The 17420-nt window shown below is 48.7% G+C and overlaps 1 protein-coding gene across 3 annotated transcripts in view; it reads left to right on the top strand.

Annotated features, from left to right (window-relative positions):
* Positions 1-5844: 5844 nt before the first annotated feature.
* Positions 5845-17420, top strand: part of L3MBTL2 (L3MBTL histone methyl-lysine binding protein 2) — a 20287-nt gene continuing 8711 nt past the window's right edge. For all 3 annotated transcript variants that reach the window (XM_086712173.1, XM_025926663.2, XM_086712172.1), the window contains exons 1-8: positions 5845-5987; positions 7821-8064; positions 9367-9500; positions 12709-12832; positions 13593-13672; positions 15280-15397; positions 15828-15962; positions 16234-16322. In XM_086712173.1, the coding sequence (XP_086568299.1) occupies positions 5964-5987; positions 7821-8064; positions 9367-9500; positions 12709-12832; positions 13593-13672; positions 15280-15397; positions 15828-15962; positions 16234-16322 (948 nt within the window). In that variant the 5' untranslated portion in view covers positions 5845-5963. The remainder of the gene's footprint in view (positions 5988-7820; positions 8065-9366; positions 9501-12708; positions 12833-13592; positions 13673-15279; positions 15398-15827; positions 15963-16233; positions 16323-17420) is intronic.

The raw sequence follows: 17420 nt of genomic DNA, 5'->3' as shown, positions 1-17420 counted from the left end.
TGCTACTGAGAATGATCCAGTAGCAAACAAGAGATCAATGACCCCCAGAGAGAGAAGCAGTGACTCACAAAAGGGAGACCCTGAAAAGAGAGGGGTGTAGGAGGTCCATGTGTAAAGGCATGATTCAGATTTTTCTTAATGTTTATTGATTTTTTGAGAGCAAGAGAGAAAGAGAGAGACAGAGACAGAGCGTGAACAAGGGAGGGGCAGAGAGAGGGAGACACAGAATCCGAAGCAGGCTCCAGGCTCCGTGCTGTCAGCTCAGAGCCCAACGAGGGGCTCAACCCCACGAACTGTGAGATCATGACCTGGGCTGAAGCTGGACACCTAACCAACTGAGCCACCCAGGCGTCCCCGAAGGCATGATTCAGACCAACCAGAAAGGGTACCTGCCGTACATACAGCATGAGACCCAGGCCCAGGAGCTCTGTGGCAAAGGAATGGCCACATGTTTCAGTGGCCACTGTTGCTTAGCAACCTGTGTTGAACAAGATGTTTCAACTGAATTCCTAATTAATAGTCATTTCAACTTATGCTAACGGTTCCTGCCACTGGGGTCCCCACTCTGCTTCTTTCCCTTTCTGAAAGTCTGGTACTTTTGTTGAAATGCTCTGAAACTGGAAAGCTCAAACGTCTACTTTCTTGTACTGTTGATACATTACAGAGCAGATGGATTTAGGGACTCTCAACTTTATTTATTTATTTATTTTACATTTATTTATTTTTGATAGAGAGAGAGCACAAGTGGGAGAGGGGCAGAGAGAGAAGGAGACACGGAATCAGAAGCAGGCTCCGGGCTCCGAGCTGTCAGCACAGAGCCTGAGGCGGGGCTCGAACTCACAAACCGTGAGATCATGACCTGAGCTGAAGTCTGAGGCTTAACCGACTGAGCCACCCAGGCGCCCCTAGGGACTCTCAATTCTATTTATTTTTTTTCATTATTTTTTTTAACGTTTATTCATTTTTGAAAGACAAAAGACAAAGCATGAACGGGGAAGGGGTAGAGAGAGGGAGACACAGAATCTGAAACAGGCTCCAGGCTCTGAGCTGTTAGCACAGAGCCTCACGCGGGGCCTGAACTCACGAACCCGTGAGATCATGGCCTGAGCCGAAGTCGGATGCTCAACCGACTGAGCCACCCAGGCGCCCCGGGACTCTCAATTTTAAATGGAGGATGCCCAAGCCTGCAGGTTAAAGATCAGAGCCCTCCAATGAACTCCAATTGCCCTCTTGCCCTCTTGCCCTCTTCCACATAGGCATCTCAGACTAAGCAGAATCCTTAATGCCTGCTATTCATCCACCCAACCTCACTCATTCATCTTCCAATTTTTAACTATTAGAAAACATACTCCCAGCATCTACCCATTTGACATGTCTTCCCAGAGTCCTTCTGGATTCCTCACTCTACCCCCTCCATACAATGAATTACTGCCTCCATCACATTTCTCAAAAAGTCTACTTTTCAGCATGCCTCGGTGGCTCAGTTGGTTAAGCGTCCAACTCTTGGTTTTGGCTCAAGTCACGGTCTTGCGGTTTGGGGGTTGGAGCCCTGTGTGAGGCTCTGCCCTGCTGGTGTGGAGCCTGCTTGGGGTTCTCTCTCTCACTCGCTCTCTGCCCCTCCCCCACTTGTGCGCATGTGTGCGCACGCACTCGCATGCACGTTCTCTCTCCCTCTCTCTAAATAAATAAATAAATAAACTTAAAAAAAAAATCTACTTTTCTGCATGCCCTCTGAGTCTGCCCCATTCCAAGTAAACATCGTCCTTCATCAGGATCATTACAAAAGCCTTCTAACTGGTTTTCCTGCTGCTTCTCTCAACCCACCTCTAATCCATTCTCCACACTGCAGCCAAAGAGTGGTCTTTCAAGGCAAAACCAAATTGGGGTGCCTGGGTGGCTCAGTCGGTTAAGCATCTGACTCTTGATTTCGGCTCAGGTCATGATCTCATGGTTCTTGGGATGGAGCCCCACATAGGGCTCTGAGCTGGCATCAGGGAGCCTGCTTAGGGTTTGCTCTCTCTTTGCTCTTCCCCCGCCTGAATACATGAGCTCGCTCTCTCTCTCTCTCTCAAAATGAATTTAAACATTTTTTTAAAAAGCATAATCACATCAATTCACTCCCTCATTTAAAACCTACAAAGGTTTCCCATTACATTCTCCTGACAACTAGAGCTGTTCACCACCCTCCCTAACTTCTGTGTCTCGGCCTGGAATGCCCTTCCCCTGACAACCTTCTCATCCTAACTGGCTACTTCTCATCCTGAGAGTCATATCCCTTTCTAGGCGCTCCCTTCCCTACTCTACATCACAGCGCCCTGCCAAGTTCCTTCTCAGTGGAACCATATGCTGTTTTCACTGTCTCTCTGCGGGAAGGAGGCAGTGAATTCCATGTGGATGGACAGAGATGTTCACCCATGTTTCCCAGAGTCCAGCACTGCGCCCGGCATGCAGTAGACACTAGATATTTGATGAATAGGATGATTTACTATGAGCAGATTCCCTGCCTGTGAGATTTATGGTTGTACTTTTTTTCCTTTTTTTTTTTTAAGAAGCTCTATGCCCAACGTGGGGCTTGAACTGATGACCCCAAGATCAAAAGTTGCCTGCTCTACCAACTGAGCCAGGCAGGTGCCCCTATAGTTATACTTTTCCAATAATTAATAAAAGATTAAGCAACTCATAAAGGGTATACTTCTTGGCTGTTTTATTCTTCTTGGTGCTGCCATTCTGGTGTCTAACAGGATGATGATAACTATGATTTTCTGTGTCTAGTATGTGACAGGCACATTTCTTAGTTATAATTCTTACAACAACCCAGTGAGGTGACCTATTATTTCCACTGCACAAATTAAAACTTAGACTCTATCTGTTTATCATGCTCAATGTTGGATCTTGTTTATTGCACTTTGAAGTCATAGAAGTCTTCAAGTTGAATGATAGTAACTTTTTTTTTTTTTAACGTTTATTTATTTTTGAGACAGAGGGAGACAAAGCATGAACGGGGGAGGGTCAGAGAGAGGGAGACACAGAATCCGAAACAGGCTCTAGGCTCTGAGCTGTCAGCACAGAGCCCAACGCAGGGCTCGAACTCACAGACCGCGAGATCGTGACCTGAGCTGAAGTCGGCCGCTTAACCGACTGAGCCACCCAGGCGCCCCAGTAACTTTTTTTTTTTTAAGTTTATTCATTTATTTTGAGAGAGAGAGAGAGAGAGAGAGAGAGAGAGCATGCAAGGGCACATGCACGCACCAGCAGGGGGAGGGGGAGAGAGTGAATCCCAAGCAGGCGCTGTACCGTGGCCCGAACTCATGAACCATGAGTTCATGACCTGAGCCCAAATCAAGAGTTGGACGCTTAACCAACTAAGCCACCCAGCCACCCCTGAATGAGAGCAACTTAATCCAGTTTACCTGATAAAGAAGGTGAGGCTCAGGGAAGGAAAGCCTAAGTCTCCTCATGAAGGAACTGGACCAAGAACCCTGTTCATGTTAAAAACCAAACAGTTCACAAGGGTCAGAACAGCAAGCTACCTAATCCAGTGCTCTACCTTTAAGAAGCAGCCTATTGTGGGGCGCCTGGGTGGCTCAGTCGGTTAAGCGCCCGACTTCAGCTCAGGTCATGATCTCACAGTTCGTGAATGCGAGCCCCACTGTTGGGCTCTGTGCTGACAGCTCAGAGCCTGGAGCCTGCTTTGGATTCTGTGTCTCCCTCTCTCTCTCTGCCCTCCTCCACTCATGCTCTCTCTCTCTCTCAAAAATAAATAAACATTAAAAATTTTAAAAAATAATAATAACAATAAAGTCCCTGAAGGGGCTCCTGGGTGACTCAGGTCATGATGTCACAGTTTGTGAGTTCGAGCCCCACACTGGGCTCTCTGCTGTCAGCATAGAGCCCACTTCAGATCCTCTGTCCCCTTCTGTCTCTGCCCCTACTCAGCTAGTGCTCCCTCTTTCTCTCTCTCTCTTTCTCTCAAAAATAAGCATTTAAAATAAGTAAATAAGGTCCCTGAGGAGGTGACTTGGAGCTGGAATTTGAAAAATAAAGAGCCATCCATGAGAAGAGCCACGAAAGAATGTCCCACACAAAGAAGAGAAGTGCAAAAGGTCCCAAGGGGAACTTGAGCTTGGCTGTCAAGAGCAAAAAGTGAGTGGATGGGTGCAGTAAAAGGGTCGCACAGGCAGCAGTAAAAGAGAAAGCTGTGGCCAGGTCATTCGGGGTCTTGTGGAATGTTTGGATTTTATTCAAAGTGCAAGGGGAAGCTTGCATTTCCCCTTAAGCAAGAGGATGAATTTGATCTGGTTTAGGATTTTAAAAGGTCACCTGTGGGTTGAAGAAGGTGTAAACTCAAGCAGGGGCCTGTTGGAGGTCTGTTGCAGCGGATAGTGGTGGAGGGATACAGGATACATTCTGAATGGAGAACCAACAATGCTGGATGACAGCAGGGATATGGGGTTGCTGGTAGAAGGGGTTGAAGGAAGGAAAAATCAAGAAATGCTTTCACATGAATGTGGTGGACCTCCAGTTTAGAGATATTTTTAACATATATTTAGCCTCCAATTACTACATTTAGATTCTTTTTTCCTTCGTCTTTTTTTTTTTAAGTTTATTTACTTATTTTTGAGAGAGAGAGGGAGAGCGCTCATGTGCACAAGCAGGGGAACAACAGAGAGAGAGAGAGAGAGAGAGAGAGAGAGAGGGAATTCCAAGCAGGCTCCTCACTGTCAGCACAGAGCCTGATCTCAGGAACCATGAGATCATGACCTGAGGTGAAATCAAGAGTGCATGCTCAACTGGCTGAGCCATCCATGTGCCCCATATTTTTCATAATCTCTACTAGCAAATCTCTGCAGCCACCGTGGGGTTCAAGCCCATGACCCAGAGATCAACTGTCCCATGCAGCTCTGACTGAACCAACCAGGGTGCCTCAACGTTTAGATTCTTTTTTTTTTTTTTTTTTTTTATGTTTATTTATTACTGAGAGACAGAGAGACACAGAGCATGAGCAGGGGAAGGGCCGAGAGATGGAGACACAGAATCTGAAGCAGGCTCCAGGCTCTGAACTGTCAGCACAGAGCCCGATGCGGGGCTCAAACTCGGGAATGGTTAAGATCATGACCTGAGCCAAAGTTGGACGCTTAACTGACGGAGCCACCCAGATGCCCCTTAGATTCTTAATTAGAGCGCAGCATGGCACAGGGAAATAATTTGGACTAACCTTAAATTCCAATCCTATGTAATCCTGGAAAGGGTCTATACCGAAAGAGCCACCGCTTCACCTTTCTTAGGGTGATGGCCTGTCTTCAGATTTGAGCTGTTTGTAAAGCTATACTAACAGCCCCTAGAATTCTGAGTGTTTAAGGAGGTTGTGGGACATCCAAAATGAGTGAGGCAGAGTGCCTCATATTCGAGGTTTATTCAGGAAATGGTGATAGAGGGACAGTGTTGCGGGAGTTTGAGCATTTATAGCACTGGGCATAAGAATAGCACAGTTTCTGCCTGATTTGGAAATGAGTCTCTCCACTAGTCATCCTGGCGCAAGGGCACCTTAAAGTTCTAATCAGGGAGAATGCGATGTCATTCCTGGTGCCTAGAACAGTACCTATATTACGTGCTTAATAACTGTTTGATAAAGAACGAGATAGGGGTGAGAGGAGGGGGCTGGCGTGGAGAAAGGAAGCCTGCCCCAGCTTCGGCACAGCCAGCGGGCCGGGATTTTCATATCACTATAGCAACGCCCTCTTCTCCGCGCACCCACGGGGAAACTACAAGTCCCACAAGCGCCCGCGGCTTCCCCGCCCCCAGGGGCAGGGGCGTGAGTGAGCGCGGAACCGGCTTATCCTTTTTCCTGGGGCGTGATTGGCCCGCGGCCCTGGGAGGCGGCCAATGACTGCGCTCGGGTAGAGCCGCGAGGCCAATATGGCTTCCTGCACCTGGTGACGGTTGAAGAAACGGTGTTAGGTCTCATGGAGAAGACCCGGGGCGTCGAGGTGAGAGGGAGAGGATTTCTCGCGACTGGGAAAGGGAACCCCGAGAGCCTCGCACGGGCGACCGTTCTTTAGGCCTTTTAGCGACGCCTGGAGGGTGGAGAGTGGAAGGATGGATAAACTGAGGTAGTTAGGCTGAGCAGGGCCAGAGGCGATTGGCGTGGCCTTTGGCCCCCACACTGCTGGGGCCCACGTCCGGCGAGTGGTTGAGGGCGGAACTGCCTCCCCGGCCTGGGGGAAAAGGGAACTGAGTTCAGGATCTCCAAGCTCCTGAATATTCTTCGTCCTCCCTCTCTCGGGGTCGTCTCTTTAGGGATTAGGAGGCCCGTCACCTCCTGTGGGGACGTGAAGGGCTTGAAAGTTTAATGAAAACTCCGCGCCTGCAGCGTTCACGTGCATGATCTCCTAGTGTACTCACAACAATCCTGTGTTACTGTTTCGTTGTTAGGGTTAAAGTAGCCGAGGCTTAGAGACAGGTGGTGACTCCCCAGGAAGACCACACAGCTGGCAAGTGAAGGACATGGGCACTCAGTCCGTCTGTCCGGCTCCGAAACTTCCCCCGCTCTCCTCCAACCTGTAACCCACGCTCCCTTGAATCCTTTGGCTTCTGGTCACCTCCTATTTAAATGCGGCCTCTTTTCTAGTACGTTGGCGTGTGTAGTTGTAAACCCAGAACGGAATAGCCCAAAACTTCTATGAGGGTGAAGGAGAATAAGAATAATAGCTCGCGCTTGTAGAGCTGTCACTACCAGCTGGAAACAGAACTAGGCTTTGCATATGTCAGTCTTCACACCAGCCCTCTAAAGAAGGCGTGTTGTCGCCGTTGCCCTGATGAAGAAACCGAGAGCAGCGAGGTTCAATATCTTGCACACAGTCAACAGAGACGGGTAGAGACGGGATCCAAACCCAGGCAGATCTGGTTTTTGAAGGCCCGTGCTTTTAGCCAGTAATGACTGCCAACGCGTATTGACCACTTGCTACTTGTAAGCCGTTTGGAGTGCTGTACTTGTCTTCCCCCTATTTATCCCGCAAAGCTTCTGAAAGAGGTGGTGTTACCCTCATTTACAGGTGTGGGAACTGATGCACTGAGGGATTGACTTGCTGCAGATCATACAGATAGTAGTCAGCAGTAGAGACCGTATTTGAGCCCTACGACCTCTTCTACTACATGCCAGTCAGGTTGATATGCAGGATCTCATTTACATTTCGCATCCTGTCCGCCAACTACGTTTCTTATTTCATAGATGAGAAAGTTGAGGCCCACAGAGGTTAAATGACTTGCCCAAGGACCCACAGCTAGTGAGGATCGGAGTCCAGAGCTATGGTACATACCACTGTGCTAAGACTAGCGTGTCATCTGCTTCCCAATTCCTCCTTAAGGCAGTCTGCATCCCAGATTAACTTTTCTATGGCTGAAATGGTTTCTGAATTGAGATTATTTTGGTGTACATATGCTGAAGGGGGAAGAATGATTTTCCAATATATGTCTTCCCCAGGAAGTCTTTACGAGATAATTTGGGGTATTTTCACATCATTGTATTCTATTTGAGTCATGTTAAAAGGTCATCATTTATGAATCCACAGGAGGAGCTTGGTAAATTCCTAATTCGTACTGTCTCGTTAAGCTATTCTGATGAGTTGCGGTTAAGAATTGTACAAACAAGAGTAAGGAGCCTGGTGTTTGCTAAAGGGGTATTTGATTCTGCGTGCCACTTGGCTCAGAGGTGTTGACTTGACCAAGAACTGGCAAAGGGAGCTGAGAGCCCACCTGCAGCCTCCCTCTGCATACACTAAGTCAGACCTGATTTCTCCTGCCTGGTTTGTATCTTTCATTAGGAAGCTCCATCTTCAGAACCTATGGAGGAGGAAGAGGAAGAGGAGGACGATTTGGAGCTCTTTGGTGGCTATGACAGTTTCCGGAGCTATAACAGCAGTGCGGGCAGCGAGAGCAGCTCCTATCTGGAGGAGTCAAGTGAAGCAGAAAATGAGGATCGGGAAGCAGGGGAGCTGCCCACCTCTCCCCTGCATTTGCTCAGCCCTGGGACTCCCCGCTCCTTGGATGGCAGTGGTTCTGAGCCAGGTGCTTTGAGAGTGTCCCCTGAAGATGGGGAGGTTTCAGGAGGCTATGGAGGAAGGGTGGGCAGGGGGACATAGGCCACGTGGGCAGAGCCATCCAGGTGTAAGGAGCCGTTTGCTCTGATGTCTGAGGGCCTGTGACAGAGACACAAGTACCCCAAGTAGCCCCAAAGGGTATTTCCTCTGCTGCAGTCTGATTTCAAATTGCAATTTCCTTTGTTCTTTCCTACAACTATATTTATTTGGAACATATTAGATGCCAGTCATTAATAAGGTGCTTTTACATTTGGGTGAGTAGCTGGTTGATTTTTAAACCTGGATGTTGAGAAGAACACCTAAAATGTTCTGATTACTATCTGGGGAAGGTCAAGGAATAGCTTGTGGGTTGGATGTGAGGTGTGGGGGGAATACAGAATCCAGTGACCCCCGAGGGAGAGGATTACTGATGACAGTTCCCATGGATCATCTGGAAGCTAGTTACCTTCTGAGCTGTGATTCTCACACAGATGCTGGACCCCTGTGTCAGGGCCTCCAGTGTGTGGACTGCCTGTGAAGACAGGCTAGATGTCTGTGAGGATAGTCCTGTCCCTTGGTGCCTGAAAACTCTAATACTCTGCCACTTGACTCTTCTTTTCTACCAGTCTTCTCCCACCCCCACCCCTGCCTTATTTATTTATTTATTTATTTATTTATTTATTTATTTATTTATTTATTTATTCTCCCTTCTGTCTTCTTCCAGCCATTCTTTTAGAATCTTAGAACTTTGGAACTAGAAAGAACCATTAGAGACTGTGGAGTTCAGGTGTTCTCTAGCCTGGCTGTACATTAGGATCACCTGGGGAGGTTTTAACAGACTACAGATGCCTTTGTCCCACCACAGACCAGTTAATTAGAATCTCAGGCTGGGTATTTTTAAAGCTACTCAGATGATTCTAATATGATGTCAGGCGTGAAACATTGATCTAGTTCAGTGGCTGTATAGATGAGAAGAAAAGATACCCACAGAAGTTAATGGCATTTTAGCTTCTCATTTTCTTCTTTACAAACTTTCCAATACTCACCTGTTGCCCTGTGGATTTGCCTTAGCTCCACTGTTGACATATAACCGAGGGATGCCAGGCAGCTTACCTCAGACAAAGCAGATTCAGTTGTATACAAACCTCCTCCTCCTGTTCCAGGCCTGTCAGTCTGAGTGGGGGCTTGGATTCACCTGGTTAACGTGCTGTTCGGGTTTTGAAGGGCCCATCATTTTGTTTGATCTGGGGTGACCGTATCAGGTGGGTCACATGCTAAGTTCTCTTCCCAGCTGTCTGTGAGATGTGTGGTATCGTGGGTACAAGGGAAGCCTTCTTCTCCAAGACTAAGAGATTCTGCAGCGTCTCCTGTTCTAGGAGCTACTCCTCCAACTCCAAGAAAGCCAGTATCTTGGCCAGATTACAGGTAAGAGGCAGTTACTCGGAAGACCTTTCCTGGGGCCCTGGGAGCTGAGACAGGAACACCCACCTGGCTGATGGCAAAGGGGCCAAGAGAGCTTTGGAAGGAGTTTGCTTGTGGCTGTCTGAGGTTGTAAACTTCCTGCTATTTATTATGCTCTCAAAATTTAGCCTGCAGGGGAATCAATCTGTAAATTACACACTAATAGAGGTGCCCTTCAATCCCCACCTTCCCCTGCCTCCAGGAGTCTAATGCCTTTAGTAAGTTTTAAAGAAAAGAAGAGCCTTGGGGGAGTCTGGTGCCCTTTGGTCTTTGCCTCATACTTTTTTTTTTTTTTTAAAGTTTGTTTATTTTGAGAAAGCTAGGACATGAGCAGGGGAGGGGGAGAGAGAGGGACAGAGAGAATCCCAAGCAGGCCCTGTGCTATCAGCGCAGAGCCTGACGCCGGGCTTAACCTCATGAATGGTGAGATTCTGACGTGAGCCAAAATCAAGAGTCAGATGCTTAACCAGCTGAGCTACGCAGGTGCCCCCGCCCCATACCTTTATAAATGCTCTGAAAGGAAATTAGGAGACAGGCATACATTTACCAGCCACGGTGGGTTTAGGAAGTTGATGCCTGGTCTCTGATTCCATGTCATAGGCAGCCACCTAGAAAGTCTTACTAATCTTTAGTTAATTATTGACATTCATAGAAGTTTTATAAATGGAAGCATTCTCAAAGAGATGTGTTGTCTCACCCACACATTAGTTGAGAAGTGTGCTGAGGTTCAGAGAGGAAGAGGGACTTACCTAAGGTGGTTCTGTTGGGGGAGCAGCAGAACTGGGACTGGAATGTGCTCTCAGGCGCCTAACGTTGTGTTGTGTCCTGGTAACTATGGCCACCGTCCATGACACCGGTGCTCACACCTTGCCTGCACGTTGGGATCACCTGGAGAGTGTTTAAAATATTAATGTTTGGTGCAACTTTTGATCTCGGGTTCATGAGTTCAAGCCCCACATTGGGTGTAGAGATTACTAAAAAAAAAATAAATAAACAAGCTTTAAAAGAAGTAGTAACAAAATATTGATGCTTGGTCTTACTCCCAAAGATTCTCATTTAATTGGGATGGAGTGTGGCCTGGACACATGGGCTTTATAATTATTATTATTATTGTTGTTGTTGTTTTAAGTAATCTGCACCCAACATGGGTCTCTAATTCCTAACCCTGAGATAAGAGTCTCATGCACTGCCTCTACCACCCTAGCCAGCCAGGTGCCCCCTGGACATAGGGGCTTTAAAGAGCCCCACCCGGGGCGCCTGGGTGGCGCAGTCGGTTAAGCATCCGACTTCAGCCAGGTCACGATCTCGCGGTCCGTGAGTTCGAGCCCCGCGTCAGGCTCTGGGCTGATGGCTCAGAGCCTGGAGCCTGTTTCCGATTCTGTGTCTCCCTCTCTCTCTGCCCCTCCCCCGTTCATGCTCTGTCTCTCTCTGTCCCAAAAATAAATAAACGTTGAAAAAAAAAAAAAAAAATTTTAAAGAGCCCCACCCAGGTAATTGTCATGTGCAGCAAAGTTTGAGACATTTATTGAAAGTCACAGTAGACCATGTCTCCTGCTTTGTGCTTCTGTATACTTTATCTCTCACTTTTGTGCATAATCATTGTTGTTTCCCTCACTGTGTAGATTTTAGTTAGGGCATAGAAAAATCTCTCTCCTCAGTGACCTAATAAATAGTATTGTTAATAGCTACAATTCAGGGATACTTGCTAACTGAATCCAACCAATCAATGCTCTCTTAAAAATGAATTTTTAAAGTTTCCTATTTTATTTTTTTAAGATTTTTTTCCCCAGAGAAATCCCTACACCAAACATGGGGCTTGAACTTACAACTCCAAGATCAAGAGTTGCATGCTGTACTTACTGAGCCAGCCAGATGCCCCTTAAATTCCTATTTTATTTAATTTTTTTATTATTTTTTTAAAAATTCCTATTTTATTATTATTTTTTAACATTTATTTATTTTTGAGAGACAGAGTGCGAGCGGGGTAGGGGCAGAGAAAAGGAGACAGAATCCGAGGCAGGCTCCACACTGCCAGCACAGAGTAGAAGTCAGACATTTAACGGACTGAGCCACCCAGGTGCCCCTATTAATCTTTTTTTTAATGTTTATTTATTTTGAGCAAGCAGGGGGAGGGGCAGAGGGAGAGGGAGAGAGAATCCCAAGCAGGCTCCTAGCATGGGGCTCAGTCTCACAAACCGTGAGATCATGACCTGAGCTGAAATCAAGTGTCAGACACTTAACCGACTGAGCCACAAAGGTGCCCCTTAAATTCCTATTTTAAAGGCTCAAAAGGGTCGCCCAGGTGGCTCAGTCGGTTAAGTGTCCGACTTAAGTTCAGGTCATGATCTCGCGGTTCGTGAGTTCAAGCCCTGCTTCGGGCCCTGTGCTGACAGCTCAGAGCCTGGAGCCTGATTTGGATTCTGTGTCTCCCTCTGTCTCTGCCCCACCCCTGCTTGCACTCTGTCTCTCTCTGTCTCTCAAAAATGAATAAACGTTAAAAAAAATTTTTTTAAAGGCTCAAAAATTTTTAGTAACTTACTCAAAGAAGTTACAAATTGAAGAGCCAGGACTTTTCCCCAGGTCTGTGTAAACTCACATTTTTATTTCACTGATTTTTTAAAATAAATTCTCTGGGCCTTTCTGATCAGTGCTTAAGTTACAAGCTGTAGACTAGATTAGTGGCCTTTCACTCTTGGGGAGGCCCCGTGGAGCATCTGATGAAAGCCACAGACCTGCTCTAGAACATTCCCATATGTGTACAAAATGTTGCCTCCTAGACCTCTGTGAAGCCCACTGTCTGCCATAAATCTGTGGGAGCACCTGATGAAGGAGATGGCTGAGAGTTGAAGCCACTGGGAAAAGTCCCTGGAGGAAACAAAGGCTTAAAAGACAGAAAAGATACAAGTGTCCCTCCCTGCCCTGTAGCTCCAAGTGACCTATGCCTCCGCATTTGAACAATAGCTAAGCACTTACTGAATGCCAGGCATCAGACAGTAACTCACATCCTTGCAGCCCCCCTTTGAGCCAAGCATTGTTATTGTTATGCACTTGATTTACAAATGAAGGAACTGAAGAGGTTGAGGGACTGAATCCCAGGATTTAAACCCAGACCTTCCAGATCCAGCACTCCATTCTCAGCCATTAGGCTACCCACGTGCTCTCCTCCCTCCAGGGAAAACCACCTACCAAGAAAGCCAAAGTCCTCCACAAGGCGGCCTGGTCTGCCAAAATTGGAGCCTTCCTCCACTCCCAAGGGACAGGACAGCTGGCAGATGGGACGCCAACTGGGCAAGATGGTAAGACAGCAGAACACTGGTGCTCAGAAGCTGCCAAGGGGTTGGGAATGGGGTGCCAGGCCTGGGCTGGCCCTGCCTAGGAGCCGGGAATGGGAAAAAAGGACAGCTACAGAGTGGCCTGCCCCAGGCTCACTGTGGACTGCCATCTTCCCTATTTGGTAGGGATTGTGCAAATTACCCCAGAAAATCCCTTTAGTCACTTCTGAAGTACTAGGACCCCTACTCTTGATAGTTCAGAAACCCAGAATTTGCTGTTTTTCTTTTGTATCGCTCTTAGCCCTGTGGCTTCTGTGTCCCATGGGCAGTGGAGACCCCTGTCTGGTTTGGAGAGGGGTGGCGGGATAAGGAAAGTAACCTGAGTGTGCGCAGCAGTTTCTAAGCGTGCAGGCAATAAGCAACTCTGCTCTAGGTGGTCTGTTTTTGGCTGTAGCTGAGCTCTAGACCCACAAGGGTTGGAGGGGCCTACGTGTGTGCCCCTCCCATCCATTCCAATCGGCTGTGACCAATGAGAGGTTGAGGGAGGTCTAAAGAATTTAAGCCCAAAGGCCTTTGAATTTCCTTGTCTTTTCCGGGGAAGAAAGATCAGACATTTCCCCCTGAATGCTTCCTCTACTCCTGAGAGTCTGTCACCCTTTGGATAAGGTCCAGGCCTGTTCTGATGGCCACCAGTGGGGCAGGTATGGGGCTGCCTGGGTGAGGAAGGACCTGCTTCTATGGCTCCTGGGCGTCAGGTTCCAACTCTTCTCTTTCTGCTCTGCAGCGCTGGTCTTGGGTTTCGACTGGGGGAAGTTCCTGAAGGATCACAGTTACAAAGCTGCTCCTGTCAGCTGTTTTAAGCATGTGAGTGTCCTGGAGATGGGGGGCAGGGGAGCAAGCCGGGAACTCGGGTGCTCGCCACCTGTCTCACCCGCCAGCCTCATAAGCGTTCCAAGCTGGGCACTGGCACCAGAGAGCGAACAGTGATGAGGTCTGGGTGGGCGCAGTCCAACTTTGCCACTTGCTCCGGTTTCCCTTTCTGTCTACCTTTTTTCAGAGTCCTCCCACAAACCCTCACTGAGGCCTTCTAGCACTGCGCTTCCTCTCTGAGGTCCTCACTCTGCTTGTTTACGTACTGGAACTTCGTGCTAGAAGTCCTTTCCTTCTGTTTTCCCCTGTGTTCGTGTTTTCCCATTGAAAGCTTGGTGCTTCTGGACTGCCCTGAGCCCCCGGGTTCCTGGGAGGCAGATGTGGATGCCTCCTGGAGCCCATTTCAGCACAGAGAAGCCCCAGTAGAGTGAGGCCAGGAGGAGGGGTGGGGTGCTAGGCCTGGAGTGGAAGCGCAGGCAGCACGTGTAGCCTGTGGTAGCCTGCGGGCCAGGGAGCCGCCTAGAGCCACGCTCTCCTTTGGTGTTTCAAGCCAGTTTGCTAACACCCAGGAAGTCAAGGAGGAGGCCTCTTGACTCGTGGAGTCCTCTGACCAGAGTCACATCCTAGCAGCTCCTGGACTCCGGGTGGAGTGCCGTGGACATGGGACAGTGGGAAAGTCTCACTCTAGTCTCACTCTAGTCCCATGCTAGTCTCACTCTAGTCCAAGACTCACACCTTCCTTAGTAGGAAGCTTTTTTGCCCTGAGTTTTCACTGCAGGGGAATTCTGTCACAATTGCACTCAACACACTGGATTTGATAAGCTCTGCCAGGCCGGCCCCTTTGCGCCTGGGTAGCATAAAGGTTTCTAGATTCTGTGACAGACCCATTCTCTGGCCAGAGAGGTAGAATGGGATACCCCGAATAGTTTAAGCCAGGGCTGAGAATGAAAAAACGGTGAATTTCTCCAAAGGAGAATCAAGATGCTCTTGGTTCAAAGTGAGGTTTAGATATCAGGGAAAAGCCAACAAAAATGGTCCGCTGCTGATGGAGAGCATCTGAAGAGGAGAAGATGGGTTAGAGAGGTAGAAAAAGAATGTGCCAGAAATAGTGTGTGAGTAGACCACTGTGAGAGCCAGCATGGTGATAGCTGAGACACTACTGACCAGGCTTGAGTGAGGATTGAAAGAGGTGGTATTTGTGCCAAGGACAGTGCCTCGCTGGCACTGCGATGTGGCGAGCGCTAGGAGGTGTCATCACTGGCACACAAACTGTCACAGGTGTGCTATGCCCAGGATGATACAGTGAGGAGGCAGTCCTGTAAAGATCAGTATTTGGGGATGACTCTGGATGTGTGACCACTGCACCGGCCCTCCCCTCCCATCGCCCCCACCCCATGCCCTGAATCAGCTCTTTGAGGACAGTGGACTCGTTTTGCTCATCTCTTCATCCCTAGTCCCATGCCTGGCTTGGAGTGACAGTGAGTGATGTGAGAAGTTGAGGGGCAGAGAAGGCCACAATGACTCATGAGGCCAGCCACTCTTCCCTGTCTGCTCAGGCAGCTCACTGTCCGCCCCCCCCCAATGCTCTTGTGCCCACACAGGTCCCACTGTATGACCAGTGGGAGGACGTGATGAAGGGGATGAAGGTGGAGGTGCTCAATAGCGACGCTGTGCTCCCCAGCCGGGTGTACTGGATTGCCTCTGTCATTCAGGCCGCAGGTGGGTATTCCTCTGGCCAAGGCAGGGTCTGAGTTTGAAGACTGACATCCCCATATGGCGGGGGGGGGGGGGCAGTGTTGCAAGCAGAGGTTGGCTGCATCAAACACAAAGCCCACCCACTGGAGTTTCTGCCTCCCTTCTTGGCTTCCAGGAGGCCACAAAGCATGGCAAGTTTAGAAACTCCCCCTTTTAAGTTTTTTCCCAGGAACAATCAGGCTATAAAAAATTAACTCTCATGCGGTGCCATACTGCTTTCCCAGGACATGACATGGGTTTGTTTTGGCTGTGACCGTTGTGGACAACAGGGACCCCACTTGCCTGGAAGGAGTTCTTGGAATAGGAGTCAGTTTAGGCTGGAAAAGAGGGAAGGCCTGAGAATATACCTTTCCCCATCCCACTCTTCCTCATTGGTGCCCTTTCCTTCTTTCAGGGTACCGGGTGCTGCTCCGGTATGAGGGCTTTGAGAATGACGCCAGCCATGACTTCTGGTGCAACCTGGGAACGGTGGATGTCCACCCCATTGGCTGGTGTGCCATCAACAGCAAGATCCTGGTGCCCCCGCGGAGTGAGTTGATGAGAACATTCCCTGTCCTGGTTCCTGCAGAGCCCATGGTAGAAGGGGGCACTTTTGTCTTAGGTTAGACCAGAGCAGAACTCACTTGCCAGCCTGCTGCCTGTCCTCCCCAGTTCCAGAGGCCCCGGGGCAGACAGGTGGTACAGCGGGTTTTAAACATGTGATTGCTGGCCTGAAGAGGCAGAAATCAGTTGCTCTGGCACCCCCTGTTGGCGGGAGTGTTGCCAGGCTTTGTAACGAGGATTCTGCTGTGTCTCCACAGCCATCCATGCCAAGTTCACCGACTGGAAGGGGTACCTCATGAAACGGTTGGTGGGCTCCAGGACGCTTCCTGTGGATTTCCATATCAAGGTCTGGCAGTGAGTCCTTGGGGTCTCCTAACTGATCTCCTTCCTGCCCCTCTCCCATTTTCTCTGTCCATGCTACTCACTGGAGTATTTTCCCAAAGACTCCCTTGCTTGACAGTTTTTAGCAGCTTCATGTTTCTTTTGTTGTTGTTTTAATTTTTTCAATGTTTATTTACTTTTGGGAGAGAGAAAGACAGACAGAGTGTGAGCTGGGGAGGGGCAAAGAGAGACACACAGAATCTGAAGCAGGCTCCAGGCTCTGAGCTGTCAGCATAGAATCCGATGCAGGGCTTGAACCCATGAACCGTGAGATTGTGACCTGAGCCAAAGTCGGACACTTTGAGCCACCCAAGCGCCCCACCAGCTTCCCGTTTCTCAAGGAAGGATGTTGGTTGCTCTCTCCCTTCCCAGTTTTTTACATTTTTTAAGTTTAAGTCATCTCTACACCCAACGTGAGGCTCGAACTCACAACCCTGAGATCAGAAGTCACATGCTCTGTCGACTGACCCAGCCAGGCACCTCTAAGCACAGAAATAATTATAAATAGCCTTGATTATGAACCGGAGGTGTGCCTCCAAATCATCGCTGTGGCTTTTGATTTTAATTTTTAAAAATTTAGTTAACTTAAAAAATCACACACATGGTAAAAATTCAAAGGGAGTACAGGATTCATGGTGGAGACTTAGTGTCTCCCACCTCTGTATGCCAGACCTCCTGTTGTGGGGCTCGCTCGCATAGGGGCTTGGGCTGCCTCTGAGGCTCCTGGTCAGTGCTCACAGGTGCATTTCCCACCTTGCCGTGGTAAGCTTCACAGCAGTGAGCAGGGGGACGCAGAGCAGGTGCTGCCGTGACACATGGCTAAACTGGCCTTGTATCAAGGAAGTCTTCATGGAGAAAAGGCATTTGAATTCTACCCTGATGGGTAGGGTGTGGGTGGTATGGAAGCCAACAGCTGAAAATAGGGAAGGAATAGAAGTTGGGCCCATCTCATCCAAGGTACCGGACCCCTGGTGAAGAGGTTGCCACCGCCTGGCTGGTGGAGAGTGGGCCTTTGGTAAGGAATGGTTCCAGCAGCTCAAGGAAGCATTCGCTGGCTTTTTTC

The sequence above is a fragment of the Puma concolor genome, chromosome B4, assembly GCF_028749965.1.
Source record: "Puma concolor isolate L17-30 chromosome B4, mPumCon1.1.hap2, whole genome shotgun sequence".
Lineage (NCBI taxonomy): Eukaryota > Metazoa > Chordata > Mammalia > Carnivora > Felidae > Puma > Puma concolor.
Note: the sequence above shows the minus strand (reverse complement) of the source record. Positions and strands in the feature narration are given on the sequence as shown.